The 17,799-nt window shown below is 45.7% G+C and overlaps 2 protein-coding genes and 2 long non-coding RNA genes across 26 annotated transcripts in view; 1 reads left to right on the forward strand and 3 right to left on the reverse strand.

The window, feature by feature from the left end:
* LOC130537196 (ribonuclease inhibitor-like) overlaps positions 1 to 17,799 on the forward strand; it is a 267,517-nt gene that overhangs the window by 208,612 nt on the left and 41,106 nt on the right. The window lies entirely within an intron of this gene.
* Positions 600 to 12,186, reverse strand: acer3 (alkaline ceramidase 3). Of its 3 annotated transcripts, none has more exons than XR_008953567.1 (14): positions 11,724 to 12,186; positions 6,806 to 6,916; positions 6,620 to 6,672; positions 6,440 to 6,492; positions 4,661 to 4,742; positions 4,554 to 4,589; positions 2,986 to 3,044; positions 2,792 to 2,893; positions 2,550 to 2,654; positions 2,408 to 2,453; positions 2,268 to 2,336; positions 2,104 to 2,156; positions 1,948 to 2,013; positions 600 to 1,857 (listed from the first exon to the last, which is right to left on the reverse strand). XR_008953567.1 is itself a non-coding variant. In XM_057053811.1 (12 exons), the coding sequence occupies exons 1-11, from the start codon at positions 11,824 to 11,826 to the stop codon at positions 2,283 to 2,285; spliced, it is 804 nt and encodes a 267-aa protein (XP_056909791.1). In that variant the 5' UTR covers positions 11,827 to 12,186; the 3' UTR covers positions 2,020 to 2,156; positions 2,268 to 2,282. The 3 variants fall into 3 exon arrangements, 1 of the variants encoding a protein (XP_056909791.1); XR_008953566.1 differs by having other exon boundaries at positions 600 to 1,875; XM_057053811.1 differs by lacking the exons at positions 600 to 1,857; positions 1,948 to 2,013 and having other exon boundaries at positions 2,020 to 2,156.
* On the reverse strand, positions 8,168 to 8,967 carry LOC130537208 (uncharacterized). The gene is made up of 4 exons (XR_008953569.1): positions 8,791 to 8,967; positions 8,622 to 8,676; positions 8,435 to 8,487; positions 8,168 to 8,307 (listed from the first exon to the last, which is right to left on the reverse strand). It is a non-coding gene; the product is annotated as an uncharacterized LOC130537208 (long non-coding RNA).
* LOC130537213 (uncharacterized) lies at positions 9,570 to 10,206 on the reverse strand. Its single transcript, XR_008953577.1, has 2 exons — positions 9,934 to 10,206; positions 9,570 to 9,900 (listed from the first exon to the last, which is right to left on the reverse strand). It is a non-coding gene; the product is annotated as an uncharacterized LOC130537213 (long non-coding RNA).

Below are 17,799 nucleotides of genomic sequence, written 5' to 3' on the forward strand. Positions count from 1 at the left end.
GTTGAGAGATCCAGAAATGTTGCTTGGATCATTAAATTGTCACCTATGAATGAAACATTTTTCATGATCTTTCACTGTTTTTAACATTTGATTATCTGTCATCCCTTAAAAGAGAAAAATAAGCAAATCTGATTCTTTTCCCCAGATACATTTTCACGTTCAACTGAAGGAACCCCAGGCTTCTGACTCATTCTCTTCATGATAGGGTCAGGATCCTGTGAATCTCCCTGTTCCACATTAAGGCTAGGGTTAGCATGGTGAGGCTGTCCTGCAGGGGCTCCTTAAAATAGAACACTTTTCAGGCTCCCTTTAAAACTCTGACAGATTTTCTAGGTGTTACACAACAAAACAGCCTAAAGTTGTTCTAACAAGTTTGAAGCTGAAGAAGAAGGTTTTCAAGAGCCTTTGACCTGCTCGGAGAAGGAGCGCTGGAACATCAGAATCATTCACTGTAAATAGCACTTCTCTGTTCACGCTTGACAAAGAGAATGACCGGCAACATTTCCAAAAAACATGTTGACAGAGTTTACTCATCTGAAACCACAAATACCACCGACTTCCAGTTACGAGGTTGGCACACCAAAAATATTCAGAACAAATTGTGTCATCTTGGTTTATTGGTAATAACAGGAGCTCAGCTAAATACTCAAGTCAAATCATAACATGTTCAATTTCATTCACTTTAAGGCCTCTTGGACTGAACCAGAACCAAAACAATAAGGCACAGAGTTTGTAGCCGCTTTAGACGACAGGACAGGTCATTACAAAAGGGTTATAACACAGTAACACTGGCCACATTAGGCCAACATTTAGGGTTAATAAAGCATGATGGACAGATACTCTGTGTCTTTTATTGTCTCCATGGATATGAACATTTTAATTTAGCTCCATACAATCCATCCATAATAAGTATAAACAACAAGGACTGTTGCCTCATCAAAAAATGTTGTCAACTTCTTTATGTCTCAAGTCAGGAAACCTCAAAACAAGAGGTTTGTTGCAGACCTGAACCGTGTGTGAATCAGGCAAAATCAAGACGATGCTCAAATCTGTCAGGGACACAAAACTCCTAATCATAAAATCTACTGGAGCAGGATTCATGCAAAAATCCAGCTGATTAAAACTACTGATTAAAACTGCTTTTTGTGATGCTAACCCACCCATTACCAATAATCTCTTGGCCGATGCCGAAGGCCTTTAATTCATTGGGAAGCATCTCGAAGAGCGCACCAAAGTTCTGGCACTCCATCATCCGCCATGAACAGGTTTGAGATTCAGATTCAGAAACAAAATGAAATCTAAATACAAAACTTGGTTCAGGTCAGTCGTCGTTTGCTGTGGGAAAAAGATCAGCAAAAGAACCTGGAAGGCCAGACTTTTGCAATCTGAATTTAGTAAAACCAAAGCAGGGACGTGTTGAATCCTCACGATTAATTATCTCAACTATGGACTCGGTGACAGAACAGGTTCCTCAGGCACTCTGAGTCCCATCACTGTTAGCAAACAGCGCTGCTGTTGTCATCTGCCAACGGGTCGACCCCCCACGCTGGTGCCGGCATATTAGCTGGCCGTGGGCACGCTCCTTTAAATCAGGCTGGAGTTTGGGTTATATGATGTAACCAAAGCAACTTGGCCTATTTTGGGGTCGACTGACCTGCAATTTCCCCATTTTCATTAATTTATTGTGTATGCTTAACGGTAAAAATGCTATTGGGGTGATAAAAAAATGATGTAATTTGGCCCCATATTGGCCGGTACTCTGTTGGTCCATGAATATCATGCACCCCTAAGTGCTACACGGTACATCTTCACAGTTCCACGAGAAACCCAAACACACACCCAGTCCATGGGTGGGGCCTGTTCCAGGGGTGGGGCCTGTTCCAGGAATGGGGCCTGTTCCAGGGGTGGGACCTGTTCCAGGAATGGGGCCTGTTCCAGGGGTGGGACCTGTTCCAGGAATGGGGCCTGTTCCAGGGGTGGGGTCCACCCAGGGGTAGGGCCTGTCCCAGGGGTGGGGCCTGTTCCAGGGGTGGGGCCTGTCCAGGGGTGGGGGCCTGTTCCAGGGGTGGGGCCTGTCCCAGGGGTGGGGCCTGTTCCAGGGGGGGGTCCATTCAGGGGTGGGGGCTCAGTTTCCGACCGTGGCAGTTTGTGCTGTTCTGTTAAAGTACAAAAATAATACTACTTAACAGTACTACTTATATTACTAATATTATAGTAAAGTTAGTTCTAAACCCTGTTTTGATACAAGAATAAAAACAGGAAGTCACCTTCAAATGATTATTTCAGCTTTTCTTCTGAGGCTCAATATGCAATATGGGCCAAACTCCACATATAAACTGAATGAGCACAAGACAAAATGATTAACGACCAAATCTAATCAATAATCATTAGAATTTGACCAGCATACCTTTACTTTTGGTCTGTGTTTCAGATAAATTGATCTTATCTGAAGGCTGAAAGAAAACAAGATTAAAGTTTCATGACACAATGTCAGAAGAAAGCACAATCATTTGATCCAAAAGGACCTTTGTGAACAGGATCTACTTCACCTAAGAAGTATATGGAGGTAAGATCCAAGTCCAGTCAAGATATGCCACCAGGCATGGAACTGGGTGACGACTCCAACACCAGGAGGCAGGTGATGTCTACTCGTTCTAGAGATAAAAACCGGAGCCCATCAAGTTATGATGCTGCATGTTGACTTTAGTCTCCTTCTCAAAATGCTTTCTAAACATCACAAATGTTCAAATATGTAACCTATTGAAGCATATTTTCCATCAGCAGGTCGTACCTCAATGTTTCACAGAAGATATTGTCAATGTTCCAGAGTAGGAACCCTAAAAGAAAGACTCCTAACGATGTGTAACACAGAGGCTTGAGCCATGGGTTCACCCTCAAAATGAAAGCCCAACACAAACAAACCAAAAATTAGTGAACACTTTCTTTAAACCTTTCACTATTTGACTAGTGGGCTAGCAAACTTACCAGGTTGCAATAAAGATGGACCGGATCACTAAAGAAGCCACCAGAGCGCCGTACATGACCTGGAAAACACCACAACGTTGGAGAGCTTTCAGGACTCTTTGGAAGACACATTTGATCCAAGAGGCGGGGGGGGCATATTCAAAAACTGTATTAAACACATTCTAGTTTATATTTGAATGTATTTATTGTGGTTAAAATTGGAATCGGGGTCACTAAGCAAATCTTAATTTGGTGATATGCCACAGGAGCGTTAGCATGACTCTGGTGCAAGACTGCGTCAAAGCTCATTTTAAGGTTAATGTTTCAAAAGTATTCATGGCAAAAAAGCGAAGGAAGGTGTCCTTTAAAATGCCGCCTAGAATTTATTGAATATAGTGATAAATCAAAAGCTAAAATTCATTTGGGACCTAAGTCGCCGTGGCATCGCCTCCGGTCTCTGAGGTATCCGAGTGCTCACTGGGCCACTGAACCTGATGCCTTCTGCTCTCTGCCGAAGGCTAACAGCCAGTTTTATATTCACGATGGAACGCCCTGTGAGACAAGTCCATCCTCCACATATCTTGTGTTTTCAGAAGAATCTCTGCCTTTTCCAGCAGCTCCCAAGGACATGAGGCCTAGCACGCAACTTAGCTTTACAAAATGCACACGTGTCATTCAAAACTCAGCATGAGTTGTCAGATGCTGAGTGAATCAGGAGAACTGTCTAAACTAGGCAGGAGCACAGCAGAACATGCTGGGAACATGTGAGAACAACAGTTGTGATGATTAAAGCTGACTATTTTGGATGGATATATGAGGAGTCCTAGCTTAGCACACACAGGGCCGTGAATGTTGGCTGGTTCAGGCTGAGACTTGGCAAATTCAGGGTTTTCACTTTAGCACTGATTTTTTAAAACCCTTCAGCACCTTCTCTTGCTCTCTCCAACCAAGGTTGTTGAGCTCTTGGAGTCATGATTGATGGTCAGCTGACTTTTCTGACCACGTGGCCTCAGTCTCCTACCAGTCTCGTGAGGATTTTCCCTGTTTAACATCAGGCCATCCCTAACCCAGGACCCCCCCAGCTGCTGATATAAGCCAGGGTGATCTCCTGCAGGGACCACTGCAGTGCCCTTCCGATGTGCCGACCTGAGCAGGCCCACATCACGCCATCGCTGATGGAGCTCCACTGAGCACCTGGAGCTGCTCACATTAAGTTCAACACGTCTCCAGAGCTCTGCCATATCAGGAGCAACCCTCTCATCCTTCAGAAACACACACAGCTCTCCGACCAGCACTTTCCTTCTGTGTCCTATTTATGTCCCTCTTCACTTCCTCTCCACAGATCTGCTGTGGTAGTTGGTAGTTTTACCAGGCAGTTTAGGACTGGAAAGTAGTATTCCAATCACAGGAGCATGATTGTGCCTCTCACTCTAACGCACTTAGGACAAAAGTGTCCCACAACATCACACAAACCGTCCTCAGGCACACTGGAATAAAACAAAGACGTCAGTAAAAACTAATCTTTGGTGTGATGAGGTGTCATCACCAACACCAAGCCAACACAATACATGGTACAAGTGCTCTCTTACCTGATGAAACACCGGCTCCTTCCAATTCAAGTACACCTGTGAAGGTCATTTCTGAAGTTATGCTGTGTTTCATTCCTTTGCTGGCACCAGTGACAGTGGAGACTCACCACAGTGACCGACAGACTGAAGATGAGCAGCAATGTAATGGAAAAGACGTTGATGCTGTTTTCTTCTTTGAAGCACTCGTACCTGGAAAAACAAATGCACTGTTGCTTCAAGTGGAAAAGGGGAAGAACAAAGGTGAAAAGTGTTCCATGTAAGCAGAACGATCCTTTATAAGTCTTTGACAAGATGAGTAAAATCGGAGAAAACGAGCTATTGGAGCCAAGAGACCCAGCGTGTCAGAAGTGGTTAGGCAGGACGCTAGTGCGGAACCCATGACCGACAGATCGGGACCCTGAAACGTTTAGCTCGCACCAGTCAGACGGGCAAACAAATCCGAATCACAGACAAGATCAGGTCGGTAAACCACTCTAGGATGGTATAATCCACACAAGACACAGGATGTGGCCCAGGGTGGAAGGACAAGTGGGTTTAAATTCACAGGCAGGGAGTGGGAGGTAGAGAGGAAGACTGATAAAACCACAAAGGTTAATGAAAGATCAACCCTACCCCTACCCCCTACCCCTGCCCCCTACCCCTGACCCTACCCTTGACCCTACCCCTACCCTTAACCCTACCCCTACCCCTACCCTTACCTCTACCCCTTACCTCTACCCCTAACCCTAACCCTACCCCTAACCCTGACCCTAGCCCTGCCCCCACCCCTAACCCTACCCTTGACCCTACCCACTACCCCTAACCTACCCCTACCCTTAACCCTACCCCTAACCCTACCCTTACCTCTACCCCTTACCTCTACCCCTTACCTCTACCCCTGACCCTGACCCTAACCCTACCCCTACCCCTGACCCTACCCCTACCCCTACCCCCTACCCCCTACCCCTAACCCTACCAACAGAAGTGACACATTGTGCAGAGAAAAGCAAAGCAAAAATAAAATGAGGGCTGGTTAAAAAAAGACTCTTCCTTTTCCTTCCTCTTGGGTTGAAATGTTAAAAAAATTGATTGAGTACTTTATTGATCCCTTTAGGGGGTGTCAATCAGGGAAATTAGCAAATAAGAAATGTCAGTTCTATGTTTAGAAAGGTAATGAAGAGCTTTATACCTCAACTAAAGCCCATTTTAAAGTCCCCTGTGGCCCCTATGTGCTTTTTATGACCGGAAGTTGAACAGTAATGAAGATGAAGCAAAGAAGATGTCTGACACCACTACTTACTGTTGATTATTCAGCTCTGAAAGTCCATCAAGTTCTAGTAAAAGAAATGAGAACGTGGAAAGGATGACCGTTCAACTGGGAGCTGAGGGACTGCAGGGACTCTTTAGAGATGGTGTGGATGCTGTCTTGTTGGTTGGAGTCATTTGTTTTGACTCTTTTTTGTGATGTAAAGCCAGAAGCCTGCTGGGGTTCTTAAGAACCAGGTTAAGAATCAGGTCATTTTCACCATGCCTCCACTGTGCTTCATTTAGTAATCTTGCTGTCTTTCTGAGGGTTTGACCTTTGACCACTCTTCTCCAGACGCTCTATTTAGGAAGTCATCACTGCTCTCTGCTTGAGGCACATCTAGCCGACATCACTTCCTGAATTTTCTGCTTTTTTGTATGTTGTTCTGACAAAATCTTTGGCCCCTTTTCCACTAGTGTGTACTCGGCACCACTGGACTCAACAGGGTTCGGGTTCGGAGGCTTTCTTGGCAGCTTCCAAGCAAGGCAAAAGCGTTGCCTAGCAACAAGGTTTGGACATTTGGAAAGGTGGAGATGGATGGAGACGACTGGCTTCTGTCACATATTAGAGGCATTTGAAATCGTGATGACGAGGTACTTACAGGCAGTAGACGAAGACACATGTGCTGTAAATCATTGGCAGCTCATCCAGCAACTAAAATCAAGCAAACACAAAAACACAACAAATTGAACATTTTGTGATATTTGTTTCAACAGAAACTGCAAAGTTTGGTAGAAAATGAAGACGTCACTCTATGGCTTTAATGGAATCGTGACCATACCTGCATTTCATACAGCAAGGTCATGTGGAAGCACCAGGAACCGACACCAACAGCTACACCCAACAGAACAACCCCAGTGGATCTCGTTAAGAACAGAGAATTGTGTTGACAATGCAAAATATGTTCAGAAGTCTTTTAAGCTACACATAATGCATGTACAGCATTAAGTGTCGTCACAGAACAAACCTGCTAATCCCAAGAAAGAGCAGATATAACGGACCTCAAGGCCATCACGATAAGTCTGGAGAGCCCCACAGAGAGGAGGAAAGATCATAATCAGGTTGCTGACAGTGTTCCCTGTCCAAAAAACAGGACAGTTTAGAGCTGTTTGACACAGAATTTAGCACGTTGAACAACCTTCCTTCTTGTATCCACAACCCGCAAATGTCATTTCCCCCAGGAGCCAGTGGCAGGTCAAGGTCCTGGTGTTTGGTCCTGAACCTCTCAGGGTTAGGGTTAGATCTGTTATAGTTCTAAATATGGGACTATACTTTAGATCTGTTATAGTTCTAAATATGGGACTATACTTTAGATCTGCTATAGTTCTAAATATGTGACTATACTTTAGATCTGCTATAGTTCTAAATATGGGACTATACTTTAGATCTGCTATAGTTCTAAATATGTGACTATACTTTAGATCTGCTATAGTTCTAAATATGTGGACTTTCTTGTGATTTTTGAATTTAAAAAATGACTTAAAAACATTGCATTGGGTTAGGGTATTTTCATTGCATTGTTTTTAATAACCCCTTCATATATTTTCCATGTTATAACAACAATACAGACAGACAGACAGACACTATCTGTCACCGTTTGGTTGCAGGTAATCGAACTAAAACACAAAAGCAGCTGATTTGAGCAGAAAAGGCGAGATGCGGCTACTTTGACCATCGCTAGGTGCTTTTTTCTATACCAAAGCTTCTCTCTGGCATGTCACAACTGGACCTGATTGTTAATGCTGGTAACTTTGGAGTATTATAATTATCATAATGCTGACACCACTACTTACTGTTGATTATTCAGCTCTGAAAGTCCATCAAGTTCTAGTAAAAGAAATGAGAACGTGGAAAGGATGACCGTTCAACTGGGAGCTGAGGGACTGCAGAGACTCTTTAGAGATGGTGTGGATGCTGTCTTGTTGGTTGGAGTCATTTGTTTTGACTGTTTTTTGTGATGTAAAGCCAGAAGCCTGCTGGGGTTCTTAAGAACCAGGTTAAGAATCAGGTCATTTTCACCAACATGTGCGTTGGCATGCCTCCACTGTGCTTCATTTAGTAATCTTGCTGTCTTTCTGAGAGTTTGACCTTTGACCACTCTTCTCCAGACGCTCTATTTAGGAAGTCATCACTGCTCTCTGCTTGAGGCACATCTAGCCGACATCACTTCCCTGAATTTTCTGCTTTTTTGTATGTTGTTCTGACAAAATCTTTGGCCCCTTTTCCACTAGTGTGTACTCGGCACCACTGGACTCAACAGGGTTCGGGTTCGGAGGCTTTCTTGGCAGCTTCCAAGCAAGGCAAAAGCGTTGCCTAGCAACAAGGTTTGGACATTTGGAAAGGTGGAGATGGATGGAGACGACTGGCTTCTGTCACATATTAGAGGCATTTGAAATCGTGATGACGAGGTACTTACAGGCAGTAGACGAAGACACATGTGCTGTAAATCATTGGCAGCTCATCCAGCAACTAAAATCAAGCAAACACAAAAACACAACAAATTGAACATTTTGTGATATTTGTTTCAAGAGAAACTGCAAAGTTTGGTAGAAAATGAAGACGTCACTCTATGGCTTTAATGGAATCGTGACCATACCTGCATTTCATACAGCAAGGTCATGTGGAAGCACCAGGAACCGACACCAACAGCTACACCCAACAGAACAACCCCAGTGGATCTCGTTAAGAACAGAGAATTGTGTTGACAATGCAAAATATGTTCAGAAGTCTTTTAAGCTACACACAAATGCATGTACAGCAATAAGTGTCGTCACAGAACAAACCTGCTAATCCCAAGAAAGAGCAGATATAACGGACCTCAAGGCCATCACGATAAGTCTGGAGAGCCCCACAGAGAGGAGGAAAGATCATAATCAGGTTGCTGACAGTGTTCCTGTCCAAAAACAGGACAGTTTAGAGCTGTTTGACACAGAATTTAGCACGTTGAACAACCTTCCTTCTTGTATCCACAACCCGCAAATGTCATTTCCCCCAGGAGCCAGTGGCAGGTCAAGGTCCTGGTGTTTGGTCCTGAACCTCTCAGGGATAGATTTAGATCTGTTATAGTTCTAAATATGGGACTATACTTTAGATCTGTTATAGTTCTAAATATGGGACTATACTTTAGATCTGTTATAGCTCTAAATATGGGACTATACTTTAGATCTGTTATAGTTCTAAATATGGACTATACTTTAGATCTGTTATAGTTCTAAATATGGGACTATACTTTAGATCTGTTATAGCTCTAAATATGGGACTATACTTTAGATCTGTTATAGTTCTAAATATGGGACTATACTTAGATCTGTTATAGTTCTAAATATGGGACTATACTTTAGATTGTTATAGTTCTAAATATGGGACTATACTTTAGATCTGTAGTTCTAAATATGGGACTATACTTTAGATCTGTTATAGTTCTAAATATGGGACTATACTTTAGATCTGCTATAGTTCTAATATGGGACTATACTTTAGATCTGCTATAGTTCTAAATATGGGACTATACTTTAGAGCTGTTATGGTTCTAAATATGGGACTATACTTTAGATCTGCTATAGTTCTAAATATGTGACTATACTTTAGATCTGCTATAGTTCTAAATATGGGACTATACTTTAGATCTGCTATAGTTCTAAATATGTGACTATACTTAGATCTGCTATAGTTCTAAATATGTGGACTTTCTTGTGATTTTTGAATTAAAAAAATGACTTAAAAACATTGCATTGGGTTAGGGTATTTTCATTGCATTGTTTTTAATAACCCCTTCATATATTTTCCATGTTATAACAACAATACAGACAGACAGACAGACACTATCTGTCACCGTTTGGTTGCAGGTAATCGAACTAAAACACAAAAGCAGCTGATTTGAGCAGAAAAGGCGAGATGCGGCTACTTTGACCATCGCTAGGTGCTTTTTTCTATACCAAAGCTTCTCTCTGGCATGTCACAACTGGACCTGATTGTTAATGCTGGTAACTTTGGAGTATTATAATTATCATAATGCTAACACCACTGCCACCTGCATTATCATAATGCTAACGCCACTGCCACCTTGCATTATCATAATGCTAACGCCACTGCCACCTGCATTATCATAATGCTAACGCCACTGCCACCTGCATTATAATAATGCTAACGCCACTGCCACCTGCATTATCATAATGCTAACGCCACTGCCACCTGCATTATCATAATGCTAACGCCACTGCCACCTGCATTATCATAATGCTAACGCCACTGCCACCTGCATTAACATAATGCTAACACCACTGCCACCTGCATTATAATAATGCTAACACCACTGCCACCTGCATTATCATAATGCTAATGCCACTGCCACCTGCATTCTCATAATGCTAACACTACACTGCTGCACCTGTATTATCATAATGCTAACAACACTGCCACCTGTATTATAATAATGCTAACACCACTGCCACCTGCATTATCATAATGCTAACGCCACTGCCACCTGCATTATAATAATGCTAACACCACTGCCACCTGCATTCTCATGCTAACACCACTGCCACCTGCATTATAATAATGCTAACGCCACTGCCACCTGCATTATCATAATGCTAACACCACTGCCACCTGCATTATCATAATGCTAACGCCACTGCCACCTGCATTATCATAATGCTAACACCACTGCCCCTGCATTATAATAATGCTAACACCACTGCCACCTGCATTATCATAATGCTAACGCCACTGCCACCTGCATTATCATAATGCTAACGCCACTGCCACCTGCATTATCATAATGCTAACGCCACTGCCACCTGCATTATAATAATGCTAACACCACTGCCACCTGCATTATAAAATGCTAACACCACTGCCACCTGCATTATAATAATGCTAACACCACTGCCACCTGCATTATAATAATGCTAACACCACTGCCACCTGCATTATCATAATGCTAACACCACTGCCACCTGCATTATCATAATGCTAACAACACTGCCACCTGCATTATAATAATGCTAACACCACTGCCACCTGCATTATCATAATGCTAACGCCACTGCCACCTGCATTCTCATAATGCTAACGCCACTGCCACCTGCATTATCATAATGCTAACGCCACTGCCACCTGCATTATCATAATGCTAACGCCACTGCCACCTGCATTATATAATGCTAACGCCACTGCCACCTGCATTATCATAATGCTAACACCACTGCCACCTGCATTCTCATAATGCTAACAGCACTGCCACCTGCATTCTCATAATGCTAACACCACTGCCACCTGCATTATCATAATGCTAACAACACTGCCACCTGCATTATAATAATGCTAACACCACTGCCACCTGCATTATCATAATGCTAACACCACTGCCACCTGCATTATCATAATGCTAACGCCACTGCCACCTGCATTATCATAATGCTAACGCCACTGCCACCTGCATTATCATTATGCTAACGCCACTGCCACCTGCATTCTCGGCTACATGAAAAACAGCTCGAGTGTCGTCTGAGGTGACGTCAGTAGCGCTAACGTTGCTAGTACATCAGTGAAGAAGAGGCGGCACGAGGGGAGCTAAAGTAGCCGCGGCGCGAGGGCAGCTAAAGTAGCAGCGGCGCGAGGGGAGCTAAAGTAGCCGCGGCGCGAGGGCAGCTAAAGTAGCCGCGGCGCGAGGGGAGCTAAAGTAGCCGCGGCGCGAGGGCAGCTAAAGTAGCCGCGGCGCGAGGGCAGCTAAAGTAGCCGCGGCGCGAGGGCAGCTAAAGTAGCCGCGGCGCGAGGGGAGCTGCTACTTTCGCGGCACCATCCAGTCTTCCTCTCGTGCCACGAGCTGTCGGAACACATCGAACCCCCCTGAGCTGGTGAACGAGGTGGCGCACGTGACTCACAGAACTCAGCGATGTAATAGGAGACCACATAGTTCTCTTCGCACCAGTCCAGGGTGGAGGTGGGTCTCCCCCAGAACCCTTGTCTGTGTGCCGAGGGAGCCATGATGGAAGGGGAGGCGACTGCGGTGCTGACGGACCCTGGAGCAGGACACCCACCGCCGGGTCCTGCGCACACCGCACACGCACGCAGCTCCCGCAGATCTCCGTCATTAACGCACAACTACCGAGTCACCCATGCTAGTTTCCAAAAGCTTCCAATGTAGCCTTGCTAACTGGTTAGCAAAGCACTTTGTTCCGTATTCATGTAAACTCACATTACGTGGGAAATAAGTCCGATTAACAATTGGAATGGTTGGAAAATCCGAATCTACTGTAAACATGGGTGGAACAATAAAGAATTCATATAGATGCACCAGCTTTACGTTTTATGATTTATTCAGAATAGCATCTTGGCATGTGCAGGAAGGGTTCCTGTCACCATAACCACCACAGAAGAAGACTTGTTCCTTCACCAATAGACAGCGGTGCAACAGGGTCCTCCTGGTCCTCCTGGGGGGCCCGGCACCCATGTCTCTGATTACAGCTGCACATTCTCAGGCTTCCCAGCACTAGAGGAGCAGAAACAGGATGGAAGCAGACAAATTAACCATAATCATTCCTCTGCGTTGTGTCTAAAAAAAAAAGTTCACTCCATTGTTTTGTTGTTTTTTTACTCGGGTTTTATTCTCTCTCCTCTCGAGCAGAGAATGGATCAAAAAAAGAGCAAGAAGGGTTCATTCACAGAGGTTCATTCACTAATGCACTCCAGCAAAAGAAGGAATACAGTAGAACAAAAACATAAGAAAAAATCCTTTGGGATGACCTGGATTTCTGCATAAATTGGTCAGAAAGTATCTTCAGATCTTCATCCAAGTCCCATCACCAGACTAATACAGCACAGAAATGACCCGTTTCTATGGAACCCACCATGTGAACGTCCCAGTGGAGGCTGGAAACGTGTGAGGCCCATGCTAGTGACTCCTCCAAGAGCTAACTGGAGCCAGCCAAGCTGGAGTCCACAAACCAGCTCTCAGAAGATCTTCCCTCAAGAATCGTCGACCCGTGTGAAGCTGGGAAGGCTTCCAAAGTGAAAAATGAGTCCCCAAGTTCCTCCAGACAGTCTGCAAGAAAACCTAAAGACCATCTGTCTGCAAACTGCAGCTCAGCAGAGGCTTGGAGGGGCAACGGGACAAGGACCCGAAGCACTGGAGGAAACCAGCAGCTTCAACAGAGGAAAACCAGCCTTCTGGAGCGGCCCAGTCAGAGTCCTGACCTCAACCCCGCTGAGGTGCTGGGCCATGGCCTCCAGAGGGCCATTCACACCAGACATCCCAGCAATACGGTGGAACTGAAACACTTTGGGACAGAGGAATGGTCTGAAAGTCCTCCTGACCGGTGTGCAGGTCTGAGCTGCATCTACAGGAGACGTTTGGTTGAGGTTCCTGCTGCCAAAGGAGGTCGACCAGTTGTTACCTGTTGTTGAACCATCTAATGTACAACGCTAACGTTTATTTCTGGTCCTCATCTGAGAACAGGGAACGTAGAAGAGGATGTTTTTACACGGAGGTGCTCGTCCAGCCTGAACGCTTCATCTTATCTGCAGGATTTTCATGGAATGAAAACGGAACTATATTCACTTATCCAGAGTAATGGTGCACTCCTATGGTCCCGTGTACTAAATATATAGCTGCTTTTGTGTCAAACACTGAACCGGGGAGGTCCATCTGGAGACCAGACACAGTTTGATGTGCAGTAGAAGTGGGGACTGACCTCAGCTTTTGGAGATAAGATGTGCCAGATGCCTGGGACCCCTCCCCAGATAGAGTCCTGAGGTCCTCTGAAATGCCCCCACACTATGGAAAAGGGTCATTGGTTGTAGTTAAGGGACTTTAATGAAATCCGTAAGTACCCCGATGGGCGTTTGGCCCTTTGGGACCCAGCCAGTCGTCTGACAGATCAGGTCTGAAGTGTGGGTCCCCTGCGTCTCACGAAGGGAAAACCTTTCTAAAAAATCCCGTTAATTGACCTCATCACTCCCTGGAATGTTTCATGACCTGTTGCTCAAGAAGGGAAAGGCGTGCTAATCCAAGCCTCTCCCATCGGTCATGAACCAACGTGGCATTCCTTCTAAATTTAATCCATTACTGCCAATTAGACCAACATTTATTAAACAACGTACAACTCACATCCAGACTGCTGCCATTTAAAATACAGTGATGTATTTCTACATGAATGGACCCAGCTAAAGGAAAAATACACCACAAAGTGAGTGACAGCCATTATGTGTAAAATAGTCTTGAAAGAACAAAACAACAAGAAAAGAGAAGAGACATATGGCTACGTGTACATGGGGATGTGAATTATGGAACTAGAGTTCAAGATTCAAAAGCAAAAAGCACTTTATAGGGTTCTGCTTTGGCGAAAAGGATCTCCGGTGTTCTGATTTGGGGTTTAGGCCGGTTTGGTTGTTGTGCTCTGGGCTGCCCCTAGAGGGCGGGCTTGGCTCATTTTCTGGCTCACAGCGGCAACTTCGACAGGTGATCAGCAGCCACAGGTGCGTCACCGGCCCACAGGTGCGTCACCGGCCCACAGGTGATCAGCAGCCACAGGTGCGTCACCGGCCCACAGGTGCGTCACCGGCCCACAGGTGCGTCACCAGCCCACAGGTGATCAGCAGCCACAGGTGCGTCACCGGCCCACAGGTGCGTCACCGGCCCACAGGTGCGTCACCAGCCCACAGGTGATCAGCAGCCACAGGTGCGTCACCGGCCCACAGGTGCGTCACCGGCCCACAGGTGCGTCACCAGCCCACAGGTGATCAGCAGCCACAGGTGCGTCACCAGCCCACAGGTGATCAGCAGCCACAGGTGCGTCACCAGCCCACAGGTGATCAGCAGCCACAGGTGTCACCGGCCCACAGGTGCGTCACCGGCCCACAGGTGCGTCACCGGCCCACAGGTGCGTCACCGGCCCACAGGTGATCAGCGGCCCACAGGTGCGTCACCGGCCCACAGGTGCGTCACCGGCCCACAGGTGATCAGCGGCCCACAGGTGCGTCACCGGCCCACAGGTGATCAGCAGCCACAGGTGATCAGCAGCCACAGGTGCGTCACCGGCCACAGGTGCGTCACCGGCCCACAGGTGCGTCACCGGCCCACAGGTGATCAGCGGCCCACAGGTGCGTCACCGGCCCACAGGTGCGTCACCGGCCCACAGGTGATCAGCGGCCCACAGGTGCGTCACCGGCCCACAGGTGATCAGCAGCCACAGGTGATCAGCAGCCACAGGTGCGTCACCGACCCACAGGTGCGTCACCGCCCACAGGTGATCAGCAGCCACAGGTGATCAGCAGCCACAGGTGCGTCACCAGCCCACAGGTGCGTCACCGCCCACAGGTGATCAGCAGCCACAGGCGTCACCAGCCCACAGGTGTCACCTTCTTTTGCCTTTGTCAGTCCTATGACCCCCCCCCCCCCCGACAGCGTGCTGGGTTTGCTGAGAGTTTTTCCAAGTTGCAAATTCTTTCATGAATTTCGATTCGAGATCAATTCTTTATTATGACTAGTAGGTTTATTTTGAAAATAACTGTAGTAATTTCCTGTTTGAGCAGTCACACATCGTCCGTCAGTGAGGAAGAAGCGTCCTCTGGCTGTCGCATCATCCACCTGCTGCTGGAGAGAACATCACGACCAAAGTTTAACCTCTCGGTTCGGTTCCTGTCTCAACCTTCAAATCAGAAGCTGTGGAAAACCGTTTGAAACAGATCCAAAAACTAAACAGCCTATTTGCATCCTAAACTGCAACATTACAGACTTTGCAACTCATGTGAAGCAGCAGGAAACTAAACCAAGATTGATAAAATAATTTAGAAAATCAACAATGAATGCATTGAACTTTGTTGTCGTCAAAATATGTTCTAAGTTGAAGGAAAATGAGGTCTCAAAGTCTGCAGTGGTGGGAATAAGATTCGCCATTGTTTCGGTCCATATTTGTCCCGATATTCTAACTTTTACTGTCGTTTCTTGAACTTCAATCATTTATCTCAAATTCCTTTCGACAAAACTGCCCCTAAATCGATCACAGGGACGAAGATCGGTCACTAATCGGTGTATTACGACTGCGACCTCAAGTGGCCGCTTGATGAACTGCATGCAGGTGGAGCAGAGTTCTGGTTTAATCTGTCAGATATTAATTTTGGATGTTTTGTGATGTGACAAATAACAACCTTTATTTGCATTTTTATTGATTAAAACAGAAAGAATGAATACAATCACACTTACACCATTTTTAAAGCAAACAAGTGTTTTTTAGCACAATAGTGTAGAAATAATAGAATATCTTGGTCGGAGCTCAGGATCAGAATTATTTCGTCTCTTTATCTTCCAAAGAAAAACTTCATTAGACTGAACTTCGTCTTTTGTTTCTTCTTTTGTTCCTTGTCACAGAGGAGTTGCTGCAAAGACAAAGATCATTTGAAGAGCTGAGGGCGAATCGAATTGTGATTCAAATTTTCTGCAGTTTTCAGTGGAAAACTTCATTCTTTCTTGTGGGTGAGTGTGTGTATGAGTTATTTTCTTTATTTTTTGGGGTGGAGAAGGTTTATAGATTGAGGTGTTTGTGAGTGAGTGAGTGAGTGAGTGAGTGAGTGAGTGAGTGAGTGAGTGAGTGAGTGAGTGAGTGAGTGAGTGAGTGAGTGAGTGAGTGAGTGAGTGAGTGAGTGAGTGAGTGAGTGAGTGAGTGAGTGAGTGAGTGAGTGAGTGAGTGAGTGAGCGGGAGCCGAACATCAGCTCCCTCATCAAGAAGGCCCAGCAAAGGATGTTCTTCTTACGGAAGCTGAGGAAGCTCAATCTGCCTCCCAGGATGTTGGCGCAGTTCTATACGGCCATCATCGAGTCCATCCTCCCCTCCTCCATCCTCACCTCCTCCATCCTCACCTCCTCCATCCTCCCCTCCTCCATCCTCACCTCCTTCATCCTCCCCTCCTCCATCCTCACCTCCTCCATCCTCCCCTCCTCCATCCTCCCCTCCTCCATCATGGTGCTATGCTGGTGCCACCACCAGGGACAGACTAAGGCTGAGAAGGTGATGGGCTGCAGGCTTCCATCCATCCAGGACCTGTATATCTCCAGGACCCGGAGGTGTGCAGGTCGGATCACGGCCGACCCTTCCCACCCTGGTCACGGACTGTTTTCCCCCCTCCCCTCAGGCAGGAGACTACGGTCCATTCGGACCAAAACCTCCCGCTACACGAACAGCTTCTTCCCCTCTGCCATCAGGCTGCTGAACACCAAGTGACTTATCACTGAAGCACCATGTACAGCAGCCAGCCGGACTCACGAGCAATACATTACTCCTCATTGACCTGCACTATTTCTTACCACATACCTCTTACCACCTACTATTTATGTATATAATGTATATATGTCTTATTTTGTCTTATTTTATCTTATTCTAGTGTGGTCTCTTTATGTTGATTGTCGCAGCGTCACACCATGACACATTCCTAGTTTGTGTAATACTGTGTATTACATGAACAATGGCAATAAACCTGCTTCTGATTCTGATTCTGATTCTGAGTGAGTGAGTGAGTGCGTGGGTGAGTGAGTGCGTGGGTGCCACATTTGATTGACATCATGCCAGTCTATGTAACAGGATGCTGTGATCAACTGGATCAAAAGCAGCACTGAGGTCCAGCAGAACCAGCATAGAGACCAGTCCATGATCTGAAGCTATGAGAAGATCATTAGTGACTTTAAGAAGTGCTGTTTCTGTGCTGTGTGATGAGCTCTGAAGCCTGACTGAAACATCTCAAACAGGCTGTTCCTCTGCAGGTGCTCCAGTAACTGAGTCACCACCACCTTCTCTAGAACTTTAGAGATCAAAGGAAGGTTGGATATTGGCCTATAATTTGCTAATACATCGGATGGGATCCAGTGATGGTTTTTTAAGCAACGGCTTAATCACTGCCACCTTGTAGGACCGGGGTACATAACCTGACACTAAAGAACCATTGATCTGGTCCAGGATAGAACTGCCT

Source organism: Takifugu flavidus, chromosome 14 (assembly GCF_003711565.1).
Source record: "Takifugu flavidus isolate HTHZ2018 chromosome 14, ASM371156v2, whole genome shotgun sequence".
NCBI lineage: Eukaryota > Metazoa > Chordata > Actinopteri > Tetraodontiformes > Tetraodontidae > Takifugu > Takifugu flavidus.